Source organism: Aulostomus chinensis, chromosome 6, assembly GCF_037954235.1.
Source record: "Aulostomus chinensis isolate RoL2024-O1b breed Wild chromosome 6, RoL_Achi_v1.0, whole genome shotgun sequence".
Classification (NCBI taxonomy): domain Eukaryota; kingdom Metazoa; phylum Chordata; class Actinopteri; order Syngnathiformes; family Aulostomidae; genus Aulostomus; species Aulostomus chinensis.
The window spans coordinates 14820974-14841109 of NC_141325.1; the positions used below are offsets into that span (position 1 = coordinate 14820974).

The window sequence follows — 20136 nt, forward strand, 5'->3', positions numbered from 1 at the left end:
TCTGCTTTTCATGGGGTCCTCCAGTTTTCCTTCATTGTGTCACCTCCCATGTTATAGTTTCCTTCCTCCTCTGCTTCCTGCTTTCTTAATGTCACCTTCTCTCCTTTAATCTCCTCTCTCCTGAGAGAGACAGGGTTGTGATCTCTTCTCTGGGATAAACATAAGTTTCCTTAAAATACATTCAGTAATTAACAACTTTGTAGACCTACGAGTTGTTTGCATCCAAGTATTGCCTGTTTTGAATACCTGGACACAAACCAGCCACTCTGCATTCATGCATTAGTCGTGTGGCCTCTTCTAAATAGCAGGGTTCAACTGGTTTTTCTTTTTCACTTCCTCTATCACAAATCTACATGCCCACTTGCCCACTGCCGACTCAGTGGCCCATTGCCCACTAACTGGAAGTGAAACTTCTCTCAATGAATGATAGGAATGTGAAATTCACTCTTAAGCTTATCAAAAAGAAATTTAATTGTAGGCCCTGTGATGGACTGGGGATCTGTCCAGGATGAACCCCGCTACTCACCCGAAAGCTGCTGGGATAGGCTCCAGACCCCCCCGGACCCTTAACAAGATAAGTGGAAGAAAATGGATGGATGGGATGGATGGAAATTTAACTGCATATTTTTCTAAATACTTGGCAAATGGATAAAGTGAATTGCAAGATGTACAGTACTAGCCTAACATGACATTTAACTGGTCCCAGACAATCAGGTAAACCTTACTGTTAAGCCTTTAATGGACCACCAAAGCACCACCAAAGGTAAAACTGATGAAGCGAGTTATGCTCCTGTTTATTTGGTGTCACAGCCATTTAAACGGAACAGGACCATAATTAATGTTATTAATTGCATAATACTGTAATGAAATGTCAAAATGGCTGCTGTGAATACGGCCTATTCTTACCATTTGTGTAACCATCCATCCATCCAGTGTCATCTTCCGCTTATTCCTACATTAAGGGTCGCGGGGGGGGGGGGGGGGGGGGGCTGGAGCCTATCCCAGCATCAACGGGCGAGAGGCGGGGTTCACCCTGGACAGGTCGCCAGTCCATCACAGTGCCAACATACAGAGATGAACAACAATTCACACTCACATTCATACCTCCGGTCAATTTAGAGAATCAATCAGCCTCGTCCCAAAATTGCATGTCTTTGGACTGTGGGAGGAAGCCGGAGTACCCGGAGAGAACCCATGCAGGCACGGGGAGAACATGCAGACTCCACACAGAAAGATCCCACGCCCGAGCCGGGACTTGAAGCCGGAACCTTCTTGCTGTGAGGCCACAGTGCTAACCACTGCACCACCGTGCAGCCCCATTTGTGTAACAATTTCTTTAAAATATTTTATTTCATGAGTTTTATATTTATAAAACTTCCCAAGAGCCCAGAAAAGCAATTTTTACCTGCATGAAGTAAGAAAACTAGAAAACTTTTAGGACTGGCAAGCAATTTCCTTATCCACACTCTTAAAAAAACATCCACTATAGCAGCTGTTTGAGGGAAGCCATTTCCTATTTCAGCACAACATTGCCTCCAAGTGCAATGTGATATCCGTAAATATATGGTTTTTGCAGTCTGGTGAGGGAGAACTCAACTGGCCTTTGCAGGGACCTGACGTCAACCTCATCTTTGGGGGGAACTGGAATGCAGACTGCGATCCAGACCTTATTGCCCAACAACAGTGTTCCGTTGCCGAATGGGAGCAAATCTCTGAGGGTCAGGTTTGGAAATCTCATAGCATGACAGCATTCTAATGTAATGTTCATGGTTTTGAAATGCGGTGTTCTGCAATCTGTTTCAGGTGCATGTACAGTATACTTTCAGCAATGCAGTATGGAGTCACTCATTCAGAGCAAATAGAAAATTGATTCCTGTCTAAAAATGAATGATACAGGAAATGCATATAAATGTAATTAAGAGTTTTTATAAACCTCGTGCTACTGGACCTCAAGCTACTTGACACATTTATAACCCTGAGTATTTATTTAGTCTATATAGAGTAGACTGAAGCCTCAGCCATGTCTTGCAGCAGTGGGTACATCCTTATTGACAAGATATTTCCGCTTATAAAACGTCATCGACCTTATGTGACCCAAATCAATGCGAGGTAATATCACTGGACTTACTAAAGGAAAATTGTTCATAAAATAAATGAGTTGGTTGCTCTTATTATTTCATCTGATGGACTATATCTGGAGAGGAACCGCTGACTTTTTTGGACCATGATGTCTGGAAAAGGAGTCCCGGAGTCATATGATACTTCTTTCTTAAAGCATTGCACCTTTCTCCTCTGAGGGTTTCCTTAGCTGGTCACGATTCTTGGGGAATGCTGCATGTAAAGAAAGCTTTGTTTTGCTTTTACCCATCTCCTTGAAAGAAATGTGCCTTTGTCAATGCTGACATAAGAGCTCTTTCTGTTTAGCCTTTCAGTTGTGACTTGATGTGATTATTCTCTTTAATATTGGAAGCTTTTAGGAGACCCACAGAGCAAGAGCCAGTATGCCTGGAGATAGGTGTCTAGTAATCGGAAGGTCTCCAGCACGACACTGAACACCAAATTGCTCGTGATGAGCTGGTTGGGCACAGCAAGGCATGTGAATGTCTAAAGACAGTTTAATTGTATTTAACAGACATACTTTCTGTATATGAGGTTATTCTGATAATTTGTTGGAATGTTTTACAGTTGGAAAAATTATGAAAACAATCAACACTGCGCTCACTTCAGAGATGCCAATCGTATGGAGAATACTCATTCATATCATAAATGGTTTGGGTAATGCTTCTCCCGTCACACATTTGGTTTTATCACCACATGACAATGCAGCCTATGCAGCTGTTGTAAGAATAAGCCAAGGACTCAAATCACTAAAGAATTTAAATGCTAACAGCTGTTAGCAAGCATTTCTTCTTCTCTAGGATGATCCATCCTTTGCACAAGTGTGCAATATCCAGATATTGATACAAAAAAAAGCCCTCATCATTATACAGCATTTCTTACAATTGATTCAATTAAAGTTTACCCTAAGTCCTCTAGATGTGTCATATGTTAAGATGCAAGTGATGTCACAAGTTTGCTGGGAGATGTGGGCAGTTGGTAGGTTGCAAGCTGGTAAGAATTTTGAACAATGAAATGTTGTTTTCGGTATATTGGGCCCTATGAATGAATGAATGACTTATCATTTGTTACATTGTGTAACTCTCCCCTCCCCTAAATATATAACCGTCCTCCAAGATGATACTTTCAAGGTCTATCAAGTTTTACAAATGTTGAAAGGATGCCTTGGGATTTGTTCAGAGGAATGGATGCAATACTAGTATGTTTATGTTTTGAGCAATCTGGATGGAATGAATCATAGCTACATCTACAACAACAGCAACAAATCTACCACTCCATAATAGCCATCAATTGTGGTTCCAGTGTTATTCCTTAAGGCCTTATAATTAGGGAGTACAACAATAAAATAATAACACAAGAAAAAAATCAAATATTATCAATAGTGTTGGCCCCTGCCATTATGTAACTTCCAAACAACAGACAATTGTCAGTTTAGCAGGTCACGCTCAGGCCAACAGAAGTTATAAATAGTTGTTTTATTCCTTAAATATATTGTTATGAAAGAGTGACATTTCGACAGCCCGTGAAGGCAGCATGAGTACAGTGGGCGAGGCCCCGGTTTGTTGACTGACCTGAACCGTTGTAGCTTCAGCTGAACCTGATCGGCTGCAATCTAGCCAGTAACAAGCCTGTCAGAGTTGGAGCTCTACAACGGAGAAGTTGTCAGTATTGTGACTGCTGTCCTACAGTCTTGGCCATATCATTCGTCATAAAGACTTGGTTGCCTGCTGATGAATTAACCTGTTATCGGACTTATTTGTCACCGCGCACGAGGAGGTTTGAGCTAGCATTAGCTGAAGTTACAATGTTGACAGACGGATAAAGTTGCTGTGGAGTGAGATGGGGAACGTCTGGCTGACCAGGGGTAGCTTATGTAGCACGTTAGCCAGCTGAGTGCGACATGGAAATACGAGTAAGTAGTGATGAATGTCGACCATAAATAAACTGTCGTTTATCAGGGAATCTGTTTAAGCACTAATAACAAAGAACCAGGGCGACAGTGTCTGTTCGTAACTGTCAGACTCGCTCGTCCTGGCTCCACCGCTGGCCTAGGAAGCTAGCAGCAAGCTAGCTAGCTGCACGACTGGCTCATCTACAAAAGTAAGTGTTGAAATGCGTTGACAGCTCTGTATTTTTCTTCAGTGAGTTATGTTGCTTTCAAACGCACGCATGTACATAGTTGCTTAAGTCTTTGAGACACATTTGCATAATGTATTCATGTGGTGGTTAACGTAAACTTGTGTGGGAGGGTGTATGAGTCAGTTAGCGTAAATCTTGACCGTGAAGTTAATGTATTTGAGCTTTTGGCTACCGGTAGCATATAAGATCATGGCTTGGTGAGATTGTTATGCTGCCGATCTTCTGACATTTGACTTGATATGTTAAATCAACCGTTAATTTGGGTGTGTACTCCTTTACATAGATTAATAACTTTACGGTTGGAATGAACTTGCAACAACAGCATCAATATTAGACATTGACCTGATAAATAAAGCATGCTCTGTAGTGTTGACAGTCTTGCAGTCTTGAATTTGCATAAGTACTGTGAAGATTTGGACTACAGTTGTGTAACATTATCTATTTCAAGCACCTGAATGTTGAAAATATTGGAATTTTTGAGCTTCATGACAAACAATTAGGTGAAAATTGGCCTAGAACGTTGTGAGGTAGTTGGAGAATGTTTTGCAGAAGTTAACTAAATGTTTCCTTGGTCATGGAAAACAATGAAAAGTCATCAGTTTGGAATCTTATTTAAAAAAAAAAAAAAAAAAGCTTGGAAAAAGCATGCATAGGGAAGCAACTTCTGTGAAAAGTTATGGTACTAAATTTTATGATATGTAATGCAATTTTGCTATTTTACATTAAACTTCCATGGATGATCTGCCATACTAGTCAGAATTTCCGTAGCTGCTGGTATAACGTAATGTGTTACATCATCAGCTCCAATAGCAGAGGCAAAAGAAAACAGGTCAAGAAGACATTCAAAATCAATAAAGACATTCATCTGTCAGTCTGCTGATGAATTTGCACATGCGACTCAAAATATGACATTTATAGTTCATTCAGATAGCCTGAAGCACGCCAACGATAAAGAGAAAGGATTTGGAAAAGGACGTAAGGGAGACATTGAAAAGTATTGTAGACCTGGGTGTGTCTATCAAACTTAAAATGCAAGCCACAATGGTTGAATATTTATTGTTTGTTCCTTTGTACCATTGAACTGCTTTGTTTTCCTGTAAATGGTGTGTCTAAATTGTTCAAGATGTTTTAGAGCTTTAAATTTTCACTTATGTAAATGTGTGCATGCAGTGTGCACAACCTTTTGGTGCCAACCAAGATCATAGTATGTGTAAATGGAAGTCATGTATCATTGATTTTTTTTTTGTGTATGTGTTATATTTACTGATATCTGGATGTTGGAATTTTTTTTAACTCCATAATACCAACATTGGTCAAGCTCTCCATAAGTTCTTTTTCATAAAGGTTGTGAGTGATCATGGAAATGAAGAAGTTTTGCTGATTAAAAAATGTGGTAGACCTGAAGTGGGACCACGTTCCCCTCATTAACTCCACCAAGGAGGTCATGTTTTTGGTGGCATCTGTCTTTCAGTCAGTCAGCAAGATTTTGCAAAATCTACCTGTCCTGTTTTCAGCAGACAGGGTGCAGGGATCTGGGAAATTTTGCGGCAGGTTAGTCATAGCGCCTCCTGGTGATGACAAGACATGTCATGTTTTGTTTATTTGTTTTTTACTTCTTGTTGTGGTCATAAATGCCTTAAGAACTTGGTGACATGTTGCTGCGAAGACCTAAGTTTTTATTAAAAAGCATTAGCAGGCGAGGTGGCCAATTTCCCCATCAAGAAAAACAAATGTAATTGGCACCACGACTCCATATGGTCAGATCTTTTCCAAACTTCTGAAGTCTGATATGAGTCCTGTCCTGAAGATGTCTACTTTTTGAATTTAATTTTCTGCTGACTCTTGGTGACAGGAAGTAAATCGGACATAAAAAACATTTGATTTACATCCAAAATGCACTGTTGTAGTGTAGTTGTAGTTACAGCAGCTTAATGTAGTAGATATAGTGCTTGTTCTTTCACTTCACCTTGTGGATGAAGGAAGACATATCTGCTGCACATTGCAGGCATTCGTCCGCTCCTTCATGTAAAATCAAAATATTATTAGGTGTCGCCAAAATGTCGCGCCATATATGTACACTCCTAGAAGTGTCTACTTTCTCATGGAGAAAAGCTCATAATGTAACTGCACACTAGCTGATTTAGGGAAGTTCTTTCCTCACATTTTCTTGTTACTGGTGTTTTGTGTGTTTTATCAAAATTCCATGCATTCTTTTATCTTTTATAAAGCACATTGATTTGCACTTTTTGTGTGAAATGCGCTATATGAGAATTAAGTTATTTATATTGTGAGTGCTAGAACCTCAGGATGATTCATTAATTAGTAAATTGGGGGAAAAAAACCCGAAAAGATCACTTCAACAATTGTCAGGGAAATGTGAAGATATGCTCCCTTTATTAATTGTATTTTGTTGGGGGCATGACTTGTGGATTTGTGTGCCCTTGAGCCTAAGGAAATTGGTTTTACAAATTCCTAATCATTCATTGACTCCAAAATCATTATATAATCCAACAACATAAACAACAATGATAATGAAATAAATCATTTTTTTATTATTATTTATTTGTTGGATTTTTCTACTTTGAATCAAGATGTATGTCATGAAGAGTTTTTGAAAGCTGAAAAACAATGGGAAAAAAAAAGACACAACAATTTTTTTTAAATAGCATAACTAATGGTTGAACTACACAGTACATTTCCCTCTATCGTCTGTAATCTGAAGAGATACCTTTTTGCTACGGTTACAGCTCGAGACAGACCGCTCGATTGGTTTATTTGTTATTTTGATACAATGAGGCTGAAAAGAGGTGCTGCTGGCTGGGTGTGGCCGTGCACTCGGAAGTTGCTTTTTTTTCCAATTTATTTGTACTTTTGTAACTTTACATATTTTTACAGTTTAATTATAACTGTAGTCTAAATGTTAATTTTTGCCCAACAGTTTGTCTCTTATTTTCTATTATTATGAAATTGTTGTATTGATTTAAATTTTAAAAAATTCCTTCCTTCCGATCAATTTTACCTTGGACAATACCTTTGACAGCACTCACAGTCAGAGATTCGAAGTTGTCTGTCCGTGTGTCCTATTCTTGTGTACTTGATATCTCACAAACACACTGTGAATTTTTACTGCGTTGGATACGAATGTCTTCTTCAAAATGAGGAAATACTGATTAGATTGTGATTGTCAAGGTCACAGAAACCTCAAAAAAATATTGTTGACCATCAAAAATTCATGCAGTGAGCAGAGTTGTGCTTAGCCTTGATAGAAACCTGATTCTGAGATTGACCCCTGTGCTTCTGCAGTGTTAACTTCGGACTGTTAGTAGCCTCTTTCTTGCATGACTATTACTGATATATTGGTTGGCCAGTATTAGCCATCACAGATATATTGTGACACGAAGGGATATATTTTATATGTATATTTGCATTGTTTATACATAGATAAAAATATTTAACAGGGCGGCATGGCTCAGAGGTAGAGTGGCCATCTCGCAAATGAAGGTTCGCTGGTTTGATCCTCACTTCCCCTTGTCAAAGTATCCTTGAGCAAGATACCGAGCCCCTAATTGCTCCTGATGGACTGTCCAGAGTGAACCCCGCCTCTCGCCCAATGTCAGCTGGGATAGGCTCCAGCCTCTCGCGCCCCTTAACGGATAAGCAGTATAGAAAATGGATGGACGGATGGAAAACTATTTTTAACAGTTTTCTGTGTTGAGTGAAAAAATACATACTATGACAGCATTAGCATGCTGCTGCTCACATTTACATGTCAGTGAAGTAACAAATATACAATGAATAGAACAATTTTGAATAAAGTTAAATTCAAGTTTTAGTACATTAACTAACTAAGCACTAATTTTGAATTTTTTTTTATTGATTTATTTATGTATTTTTTTTGCGATGACTGTGTAGGTTCCTTTTCAATCATCCAGGTGATAAAAAAGGTCAAAAGAGATCTACTTATTGGACAGAAACCATTTGGGTTGTCTACTGAATTGAGTGTTACAAAGCAGCAAAACATGGAATTCAGTATAGGTCAATAATTAGACAATTTGATTTAACTAACTCAAAAGATAGTTCATGAACTTTCTGTGTGTCTCTCTCATTACAGTATACCCTCATTAAGTAGGTCAGGAAGGTTTGGTAATCAATGCAAATGAAGTTGGAGTGTGGGCGATGGTAGAATGTTTCATTTAACACAGTGTGCCCTTAATCAGAGGCTGGTCAATGTGTAAGTGTTTGTGATCACCTCTCATTTTGATATGAAGCTGAATAACAATAGGGAATTTAACTGTTATATTATGTGCAGAGAGCAAAACTGCTCCTCAGATCATGTATGTATATGTTATTTGTCTAGGTTTTGGTTATTATTTTTTAAAAAAGCACTTTATTGGAAAGATGATCAATGCTAAACACGACAAAAACAACAGGGCTAAAAAACAATTCCAATGGTCTGACAACAGTGAAATCTCATTAAATATATTTGATAACTCAAGAGAAGAGCATTTATTTTTCCGTAGAGATACACATTTTATAACCCTTTTTCCAGACAATGGCTCTTCTGTATGGCAGCTAACAGTTTATGCAACAGTTTTAACTATGTAGCCCAACTTCATGATCTCAAAATCCTCACGCTACAGTAACAAAAGAATCATCATCTTCTTTTTTTTTTCTGCTTACATTTTGTGTTTCACTGTTTTTAAAGGTTGCACATTGTTGATGGTCTCCCTGCCAGCCATGGACACCATTACAGACACATGTCCAGTGGTGCACCAAAACGGGACAGCCCATCGGGAATCTCCAGACACAAGACCAGCTGCTGTTTTAAGGCTTCATTTCTATCATAGCAGCCAGGGAACAAGGGACTGCAACTTTCTGAGCTACCCCCCGGGAGACTATGTAGCTGAGGAGCTGTGCATAGATGCAGCCAAGGCATGCAGTGAGTACTCTACCATTGTAAGCCTGAATAAAGTACCCCCTTCATGTATTTTGCTTCAACTCAAGGCGTAAGTCCTGAGATAAGGTTATCGAGAGGCCAAAGTGAAAGCTATCAGAAGAAAAATAATTAGCTTCTTCAATCATCTTCAGCCTTTTTTTACAGGCTGCATGACTTCCTTTACTCTTGTCTTGCATGAAGCAAAAAATGCAACTGCTCCGTCTTTGATTTGCATGTCTTCTTTATTCCAGTGGTACTGACGGTCGATATAAGTGTGGGTGCTTGGGCTCACCAGCATGTTGCTGGAATCTACTGTTATGTGTTTGATGGAAAACTAAACACAACTGACATTTTACACAGTCGTTAATGACCTTTTGTCCATTTGTGTTGGTTGTAGAACCAGCTTTTCTAATGTGTGATGGAGAATCATCTTATAGCTCTCAAAGCTCTACAATGTTAATACATAAACCGGAATACAAATGACAATCTTTTGAAATTATGAATGATTAATCTAGATTAAGGCAATAATGTACTTTTTGCATAATTTGGTGTCCCTTTCTTTGTCAACTCTAGGCATATCACCTCTGTACTGCAGCCTTTTTGGTCTTTTCAGAGAGCGAGACCACTTGTGGTTTTCACCTAACCACACCTTCCACCTTGATGAATCAGCATCAGAAGATTTGAATTTCAGAATAAGGTAGCAAATGTCAATTTAACGCCTCTTTTACTTCTCCACTGTAATCCATAGACTGAAATATCTGCAAGAGAACTTTACATAGCCTCATGTCATCACTCCTCTTTTTGTTTTTTGTTTTTTTTACCTTTGACCACAGGTACTACTTCCCTGGCTGGTATAGTGGTGGAACGTCCCGAGCTTATCGATACGGAGTTGCCAAAGGATCAGAAAGTCCTGTACTTGATGACTTTGTGATGTCATACCTCTTCTTTCAGGCAAGTATCTCAGCATACAAATGTCTCTATGTCACAAAGTAGTGGTAAGAAATGAGTGCTTTTCACAGGCATCATTTGTGGAAAAAAATTCAATATTTAACATCTAGTTATTGTTTGCTCTTAAGCTGCGTCATTTCCTAGTTTTGTAAATTAGGCACCAGCTCATCTCCTTGATAAATGGAGTGGTATCAGTTTGTTAGCTTGCTGTTTACGTCACCTTTTGAATATCAATTGTAAATTAATTTCCCAGGGACACTAGTGGGGAGACAGATGATTAAACTGGTTCGTTATATTATTTTTTGCTGCTGTGTTTGATAGGAGTTTGAAATATAAAATACATTTTTGACATTTAGCCATCTGCGTTACATTGTTCTGCATGACAGAGATCTCATTTTATTGACCAGGCAGAATTAAATGCAGTATTTTCCAGGGACTCATTTATAGATTGAAATATCAGTCAGCAGATTAATTGATGAAAAAATAATCTTTATTTGCAGCCGTAGTGTTTGGCAATGAGTACGGAAGGTGCTGTTGGAATGAATGCTATTGACACAGCTCTATAGTATGATAAGATTTGTCCATTTTATATCAGCAATATGTGGAAGCCATTGCTGATACTGTTACATGCTGCTACAAGTGAATCATTTTAAGGAAACGCACTGAAACAATCTTTATTATAAGGCTTCTCTTGCCAGCAAAAGCTTGATAACTGAGTGTGTGAAGCAAGAAGCTAAAACCCTCAATTTTCTTGTAAATTTCCAGGTTCAGGCTGTGTTTTAGATCATTTAATACATGGGTAATTGCTGTTGGTTGGGAAGAATATTGGCTATCGCTGCAATACTGTTTCCTACCACAAGGTGGATACACTGCAATTTTTAAGAAAAACAATGTACCCACGCAGATCATGTCATCAGCTGCTGTCAGCACAGCTTCTTATTATCATATAGTCTGATCACATGAAAAGCTACACGAGATGTTACAGTTGTATCAAACATCTTGGGCAGTTCCATTTGTTTGGAACACGCAAGGGAACAGGCCCAGACTCTCACTGTATATCCATTTGCAGCTATCTGTTGCATTTATTGGAATGTTTATAGCAAATTCAAATTTTTTAACCTTCTCCTTAGAAAGGCTTTGAGAAAAGAAAACCATAAGATCAAATACAAAGAACTGAGTGATACATAATTAGTTGATTTAGCCCCAGATGCCATATTGGCTCACATTACTTTTTTATTTAATATTGGCTCACAGCTGGAGTTTCCCCACAGTCAAGCCTGTCCTGCTAATTACTGATGTTGGACGATAAATTGAATAAGAATAAATAATTGCGAAATAATATTGCATTTTAGGACTTTTTATGCTACAGATATGATTATATTATAATGGCATATTTTCTACTAGTACACTCTTTCACAGGCAAAGGACCTCATTTATAAAAGTATGCAGGAAGCAAATCCTGATGGCTATTTGTAATTTTATGTAATCTATTATGAAGCTCTTATAACATTAAAGCCTTTGCATGCCAAAAGCAGACTGAAGGTTCTCTTCAAGTATGTCAGCAGTATGTTTCTGGGGTGCACATTGAGTCCCTTAATATTTTGACTACAGAGTACAGTCATCAGTAATGTTATGTATAATGAAACTTTTGTATGGTTTCATATTTGGCATCCTTGCATCACGCTGGAGCTGTCAATTCCAGATTTGAAACCAAGTCATTTGGACCTATTTTTCCAAACCCTTTGGCTGAAATAATGCAAATGTCAGGGTAATAGACTTATTACAGATGTAGCCACTTAAAATTTCCCCTCACAGCCGAAAGCCAACCAACTGCCTGCCACTTTCCAACCAGTTTCCAGCCACCAGTAGTCAACCCCCTTGGAGTATTTTTGTTTTCACATTGCATGGATGAGAGTTGAACAAGAATTTCCAGGATTCACTAGTATTTTCGTACGTTGGGATTTTCTCTTCAACATGTACAAAACCTATGAGTGGTGTAGATGTCCGATGACCCCACAGAGCAGACTGGCGCGTCTAGCATCACAGTTACTCTCCTCTAATTTTCATGAGCCAAACACAAAAAATAGTTCTGAACAAATGTTACAGTGATCTAAAAATAACCTGCTATGAGCGGGAATCACTCTCCCCCATCAAATCGGCCCACATTAAGATCACCTGAATTGAAGCAGTGTGGTGCTTCAGCTTCTATTCCCTGCTCCTCCCAGTGGATAGATAAGGTACTGCAACTTGATTCACACACAAGACGCTCAATGGCATGAAGAGATCTCCCTGCATTCACTGCATCTTGCGGTAGCGCTCATTACAGGCACAGACTTTGCATGGTCACAGCACAATTCCAGCACGGATTGGCCAAGGTGCCACCATGGCTTTCCTAGAAATTTCTGGTGGCTACATCCGTACATTTTCAAGCATGCTGTCTTTCTTGCTGCTAGAGTGTTTTCCTTGGGTTTTTGCCCATAGAAAGATGAATTATCTCATTATTAAATATTATAACTATTACTATTTAGATGTATCATCATCAAAGGACTGCGCCATGGAAAGAAGGTGTGTAGTGTAGGTCAGTTTAGGTAACCTGAGCCAGTAATATGACAGGTGCTGAACTCTGGGTGAACTTAAGGATTATGTGTATTTATGCCTGTAGAAATCTGTCCCAGTGGCTTGGGAAAAGCCTGACGAGGAAGTAAAGCACTGCTTCAGGGTCATTTGAGGGTGCAACACATTGTGTGTTTGAAGCCATGTTTGCATTCACTCCAGCAGATGTGTTTTGTTCTGCGAAGGATGTGTTAAATTCCTCCATGTTTAAACTAGAGCAAAACTTCTTTGTGTCTTCTTAAAACTGACTATTATGACTTGCAAAGGGATGTTGGTTACTGTAGTTGGAGGTTAATACTGAACAACAACAAAACATCTTCAGTCTTCTACTTTTTTTTTGAAGGACAGTAATAGGATTTGTGTAATTTGATTAAATTACATTACATTACAGTAATGAATCATGTAATGTTCTATTTTCTGAGTGTTAATTGTAAAAAATGTTCATGTAGAGGGGTTGCTTTTTATAGCAAATCAAGCTAAATTAATGGTGAAATGCAGCTTAAGTGGCAGTGAGTGGGTTTAACCTATTTTTAAAAAATATAACATGTTTGACCAGTCTAACAATAATATACTATTCCACATAAACAGTAGGGTTCCATCTGATCCTTGTATTGATGATTATTATATATTATAATATTATTATTGATGATGATAGTATTACTGATTATTCAAAGTATCAAATCCATCATTTTATCTACAAGAAACCAACAAGGTATGGGTATTGTGAGGATTTTATTGATGTTTTATATATATATTTTTTGCCTTGCAAAAAGACAAACATGGACATATTTTATTTTTTTTACAACAATTTGTTGTTTGTAAAGCAGTGAGAGTTATGTTTACTACATAACCGTCTTAACTCAATAGCTCACTTGAGTCAAACGTCAAGCATCATAAAAGCAGGTTTTAGACATCAAACTACGTGCATGTGACATCTGTGGCAACCAAAACCATGTATTCAGCTATAATGCTCTCACGTTGTGGTACTGTCTGGGCTCTTACAAGTTTTGAATTAGTTTCAGTTCAGAATCTAGTTTTTAGGAGGGAAATTCCTAAAACCAACATGAAACAGTTAAGTCAGTTTATTCAAGCCACGGCACTCTCGTAAAGATGCATGTCTGAAAAATGTTCGCCAAGCATCTTTCCATGTGATCTCTGTGAAGTTGTTATACCAAAGTTTATTTAGAGGCTCCAGTACATGGGTGTTAGAGGGGCGCTGGTTAATGCATATTTACGTCTTTTCTATAAAAACTTGAACTTTGGGGAAAATTTGTTGGAGATTTTGATATACATTTGCCATTAACAGTGAATTTGCAAAATGCATTTAAGAGTATACTCACCAGACAGTCACTAGACCGAACTGGTTATTTCTCTTAAGTGCTCTGCTAAAAAAAAAAAAAGTCAATAAATAATGTAATTGGGTGACTTTCCACATGCTGTCAAACCAGTCAAATTAGTCATTCTGTGGTATTTGGATGACTTTCCAAAACAATTTATCCCCCATTTTACAACCACAACAATACAAAGTTGCAGAGCTATGAAAGAGTCAATTATATCTGTTCAGCCCTCTGCCATCTTGAATTTTAACATTAGATAGTGCACCATATTTTAATAGTGTGAGGCAGGCTTTGCAATGGTACCAGACCCAATGGGTTAATTTTTCACAGTAAAATGAGTAATTTTATAAGGGTTATGTAAAAGCAATTTATTCATCGTCCTACATTCATTTCTTTTACAATGTAAGTCTATGGGAAAGTCTCTTGGGGCTGCAGTTTTATCATGTGACAAATAAGGGAGAGGAAAAAAGCATTTGATTTGATCTCCTTGACTACTCACTGTTGTGAGTAATCTCAAGTGGTTAATGAGGAAACTCCATCTTTTTTAATTCATTTTTTTCTTTGCCGTGTCAAGTATGACCAAGGATCCATCACCGACAAAATGCATTCCAGTGCAGTGATCTTGCTTTCAAAATAAAAGCAGTAATGCTATTTATACAACAAATACTTTTAAGTCATGTTGTCAGAGCTGGTGCCTCTCTATTAATGAATTGATTTTCAGAGACAATAGCCTCCTGTTGTACATTGGGGATCTGAAAAATTCAGGGCTCTATTTTAAGCATGGTGCAAGCTAGCGCTTGATCAAGCGCAGCATTATTGCTAATTTAAAGCTGGCGCAAATGATGTTTTCTCACCAACCACCCTCGGCCTTTAAATAGCCATTTAAATTGTGCTCCATTTGTGCCAGCAGGTTCTTAAGTATGCCAGGACGTCATGCCAGAAAAACACAGATGAATAATTAGTTGTCTAATGACAGCTCTTTGTGCTGTGCACCGTAGTTTGATCTCAATACTAAAATGAGGCTGAACATGCCACGAAAGCACTTCGTATGCATAGCACCATCCGCTAATCACTTGGCATCTTATAGCACTTAGACAGGTCTTTCAGTTGCTATGTCCATTAAAACTTTAATGTTCAAATAACACCTGTGTAATGCTGCTCCTTTTGTTTTTTTGTTTTGTTTTTCTTTTTTTTGTTTTTGTTTGTTGTTGCAGTGGAGGGATGACTTTGTCAATGGCTTGGTTAAGATCCCCAACTCCCACGAGGCACAGGAAGAGTGCCTCGGTATGGCTGTGTTGGACATGACTCGGACAGCCAAGGAGAGACAGATGTCGCCACTGGACATCTACCATACTATAAGGTACCACCTCTACATGAGAAGGAGACCTCATGTTTTGTCAGGGACCCTGATGTTTGATTTAAATAGGCGTTTCTTCTGTGTCATCAGGAATATATTATCTTCTTACACAGACAACAATATTATTTGAGTATCACACAATCCCACTTAGCACAATAAATCCCCTCTGATACATTTTCTGGTGTGTTTTTTTTTTTTAAGGATAATGCTGTCATTCTAGAGGGAAAAAATGCATTCAAAGTGAGTCAAAAGACTGACAATTTTAAATTTGGTTACATAAAAGAAGATCCAATTTTGATAACAACTCCTATCAAAAACCACCCTTTTTCACAAGAAAGGACAGTGATAGCACTGTACTGATGTATTGATTTGTCTCAATCAAAAAATACAAAACTTTTAATTTTGAACTAATGGTTTAATTCATTACTATATTTAATCAAATTGACCCCCCAAAAAAAGCATGTAGTGACAGGGGAAGTTTTTGGAGTTCACAGGAGAGGCTGATGTTTTTCACTCTTTCTGCAATATTAAATGAACCAGCATAAACATTTTAGGGCATCTATTTACAAAATTACTGCAGTGAAGTACATGCAATATGAAATCTAACTAACCATATTTTAGAATAAGTGTGTTAATGTGTTTGACAGGAAGAATCTTTGCTTGTGCGCATCGTCCGTTTGTGTGTGCAGACGGCGCGCAGCAATAAGTTGTCTTTACATCAGCTGCCTTTTTTTAATATATATACCGGTGTGTGTGTGTGTGTGTGTGTGTGTGTGTGTGTGTGTGTATGTGTATATGAGACCCATGTCAGATCTGACGCAAAGGAACAAGTGTGGAAGCATTAAATTTAGATTTGTTCAATGTGTGATGCCTGATTTCCTGTTGCGTAGCTGTGTGTGATTTGTTTGGGTTAACAATGCTGCCCTGAGAAAGATGATGTGCACTCAAAGACCATGCGTCTGTGTGAAGATGCATAACTAATTCCTGCTTCCTTACCACAAACGATCACAGGCACAAAGCTCTTATATTTTAATCATCCAGATCAATTTGGTTCTCCAGTTATTATGGAGACAACAACATTGTAAGTTATCAGCTAAAATTCGGGTGCTAATCTGGTCCAGTGTTGTTTTCGTCATGCTGCAGTGTGCTTCATTCTAACACCTGTATTGGCCTATTAAGTACATACACATATATCTTTTATTTATAGTTATCTCTGAAAATTTGACTAAAACCTTTGATTTTTCATCGACTAAAACTAGACTAAAACTATCAAGGATAGAAATTACTAAAATGTGACTAAAACTAAGAAGCATTTAGTCCAAAAGACTAAGACTATAACTAAATCTAAAATGCCTGCCAAAAACAACACTGATCTGGTGCATCACAGGAAGCTATTGAGAGGATTGCAACTGTGGAGAATTTGGGAACATTGAGCCAGCATACACAATGTCTGAGTTAGTATCATTGCCACAGTTACATTAAGAAAAATGTTTTTATATGTTAAGTGCAACCTGAATAACTGGTTATTTTAGGACATTGTGATGGTTTGACTGGCTGTCCGTAATAGTCAGATTATCCCTCATGAACATGAGCAAACTTCTGTTGAGGAAAATTTACCAGATTATTCTGCAACATTATGCTGCATTGGCTGTAAACTCAGTGGAGATGTCTTATTTATTATAGTGCGTCGTTGCTGTTAAACTTCAACCCTGAGTTTAACTGTGTATGAATAGAATATTCCATCCATAACCCCGTGTGGTTATTTGTAGTTGACATCTATTTTAGCTTTATTGGCGGACTACAGAGTAATTGTCAGACAATCTTGACAATGAGCGAGGGAAGATGGTTCACTGGTTAATCCATAACAGATGGCTTTGTTCTCTCTTGGTGTGCAACCTCTTTTGTTGTTAAGATCAGTGTAGAAATATTTTCAGTTCATTATGGAAACAGCACAATGTCATCAAAGTAAAGTACTGAAATGATCAGGATTCTGTATTTCAGTGAAATGTGTGTTTCTTATCTGAAAGTGCTTACGGCAGCAGGACATCAGTACAGATACAGAATATATGTCATACAACAGAATTCCTGCTACTCTACTGAAAAAAATTCTTCTTGCTTTCCTCCAGCTACAAGTCCTTCCTGCCAAAGGACATGAGAGCCCAGATCCAGGAGCTAAATTTTTTGACACGAAAGCGTATCCGCTTTCGTTTCAAGCGCTTCATCCAACAGTTCAGTCAGTGCCGCACTACAGTGCATGACCTCAAGCTCAAGTACCTCATCAGTATGGAGTGCTTAGAGAAGGCTTTCTACACCGAGACCTTCCAAGTTAGGGATCCGTCCATGGGACAGCTTATTATCCTGGTGGCAGCAGACACTGGTATCCAGTGGGTTCGTGGAAAATTGAAAGATTCTGACCAGGTTGGTACTGTCTCTCCTTTAAGCTGTGATATTTTTAATATGTTGGACATTTAACTCACTATAGGCAGAGTTATTTAAAATAAGTACAACACAAGCAATACCTAGTTCCAGGTTACCAACATTAAAACTCTTGAAAAGTTTCCAAAATAGTTGAGAAGAGATAGCGAGATCACATATAACATCTGGCCTCAAGGTTGTATAGTCTGTCAAGATGTGTCTGGTTTTTGTCTCTCCTGGGGAATTTTTGGCTCCATAAAAGTGTTCTCTTTTATTTATATTTTGTCAGGAGCTGCAGACCTTGTGCGACTTTCCTGACGTCACCGACATCAGCATCAAACATGCTAACAAGGACAGCCCTTCAGAGAACCGGGTGGTCACAATCAATAAGCAAGATGGCAAGAACCTGGTACCTTCCTCTCTCTCCTGTTGTATCAAAGACCCCGCATTTCTGATACATTTAAAAACTAAACAGCCAGTTTGAGTTCCTACCCTCTGACTTTAACAGAAGGGAAATGTTGCAGTTGTTTGAAACATTGAAGCTGAAGAATGTTTTGTTATGTTTTGTTTTGTTTTTTTCATCCATGAATTTCAGGAGCTGGAGTTCCCCAGTCTGTCAGAAGCTCTCTCATTTGTGTCTCTCATTGATGGCTACTATCGGCTGACTACAGACGCACATCACTACCTTTGTAAAGAAGTTGCACCTCCAAGGCTTGTGGAAGCCATCGCGTCCCATTGCCACGGCCCAATCTCGTAAGTGAAAAATAACTGTGCTTGGTTTTTATTGTGCCATGAGTGAGGCCTGGAACATTATCAAAATGTCGAACGTATACAAACTCAGTTTACTGAACATAATCTGAATGATTTCATAGAAACGCCATGGTTTTCTAATTTGTTGTGCCTGCTCTGCCTCCCTTTTGACAAGGTAACAGATGACCCCTCAGAGTTTTTGCCACGTCTTACAGGTTTTGCAATTTTCTGAAAAGTACAGTCATGCCCCTTCCCACAGTTGATACAACCTGACAGTCCCAATTCAGCTCTAGGTTAATAAATAACAGGTCAATAAATCACATACATATGTATTAAACTTTGTTGTTCCTTGGCTGACATGTGTTTATATCTTGGAGCATGTTGCACTGCTTTTCCCTGCTGACATACAGGTAACAACCTGATGTCACTCTGTTCCTGTAGAATGGAGTTTGCCATCAACCGGCTTCAGAAATGTGGAAAAAAGCGTGGGTTGTATATTTTGAGATGTAGCCCCAAGGATTTCAACAAGTATTTTCTGACTTTTCCTGTTGAGGTAGGTGATACTCACAAAAAAGAAAAAAAAAAGAAGAGGGGAGGAGGAAACACAATAAATGAATGAATGTAGGATTGTAGTAGTTATATTTTAAGACATATGAACATCTTTCCTTTGAGTCTGGCAAGCCTTCAAATTGTTGATCATTTTACTTGTAAATTATCAGCTCACAAACAAATCACTTTTTTGATGCCTTATTTTCAGTACATGGCAGAATTAAAGGCTCATTTTATTGATCTCAGTTAAATTTATAAAAGTGTTTTTACTACATATACCAGCGGGGCCAGTGTCACACACTTATGCTGTCCTTTCATTGTCTTCTGCACCTCTGTTTTCCTGCAGGTATATGATGTCGTAGAATACAAGCACTGCCAGATAACAAGGTCTGCCAGCGGGGAGTATAACCTCAGTGGAACCAAAAGAAACTTCAGCAGCCTGCAGGAACTCCTCAGCTGCTACCAAAAGGAAACCGTGCGCTCTGACAGTGTAATTTTCCAGTTCAGCAAATGCTGTCCACCTAAATCCAAAGGTAAAACAAACAGAATCCAGGGATCAGAGTATTATTTTTGCACATTGCATAGACATAAACAAAGACTGTAACTGTTTTACTGTAAATCAGATATATCTGGACCATGTCAGGTCAGTCTGCAAAAATGAGGCCAATTTTTCATTGACATCATGTGAACTTTTTATATCATATATATATATATATATATATATATATATATATATATATATATATATATATATATATATATATATATATATATATATATATATATCTCATATATATATATCATATATATATATATATATATCTCATATATATATATCATATATATATCATATATATATATATATATATATCTCATATATATATCTCATATATATATATCATATATATATATATCATATATATATATCATATATATATCATATATATATCATATATATATCATATATATATCAT

The 20136-nt window shown here is 38.0% G+C and overlaps 1 protein-coding gene across 2 annotated transcripts in view; it reads left to right on the forward strand.

Moving 5' to 3' along the window:
* Positions 1-3685: 3685 nt before the first annotated feature.
* Positions 3686-20136, forward strand: part of jak2b (Janus kinase 2b) — a 31966-nt gene continuing 15515 nt past the window's right edge. Inside the window, exons 1-10 of one of the 2 annotated variants that reach the window (XM_086206687.1) lie at positions 3686-4218; positions 8963-9196; positions 9767-9890; positions 10027-10144; positions 15306-15451; positions 17575-17866; positions 18153-18272; positions 18459-18616; positions 19055-19166; positions 19509-19695. In XM_086206687.1, coding sequence (XP_086062813.1) covers positions 8977-9196; positions 9767-9890; positions 10027-10144; positions 15306-15451; positions 17575-17866; positions 18153-18272; positions 18459-18616; positions 19055-19166; positions 19509-19695 — 1477 coding nt within the window. In that variant the 5' untranslated portion in view covers positions 3686-4218; positions 8963-8976. The remainder of the gene's footprint in view (positions 4219-8962; positions 9197-9766; positions 9891-10026; positions 10145-15305; positions 15452-17574; positions 17867-18152; positions 18273-18458; positions 18617-19054; positions 19167-19508; positions 19696-20136) is intronic. The other variant, XM_086206688.1, reaches the window with a different exon arrangement.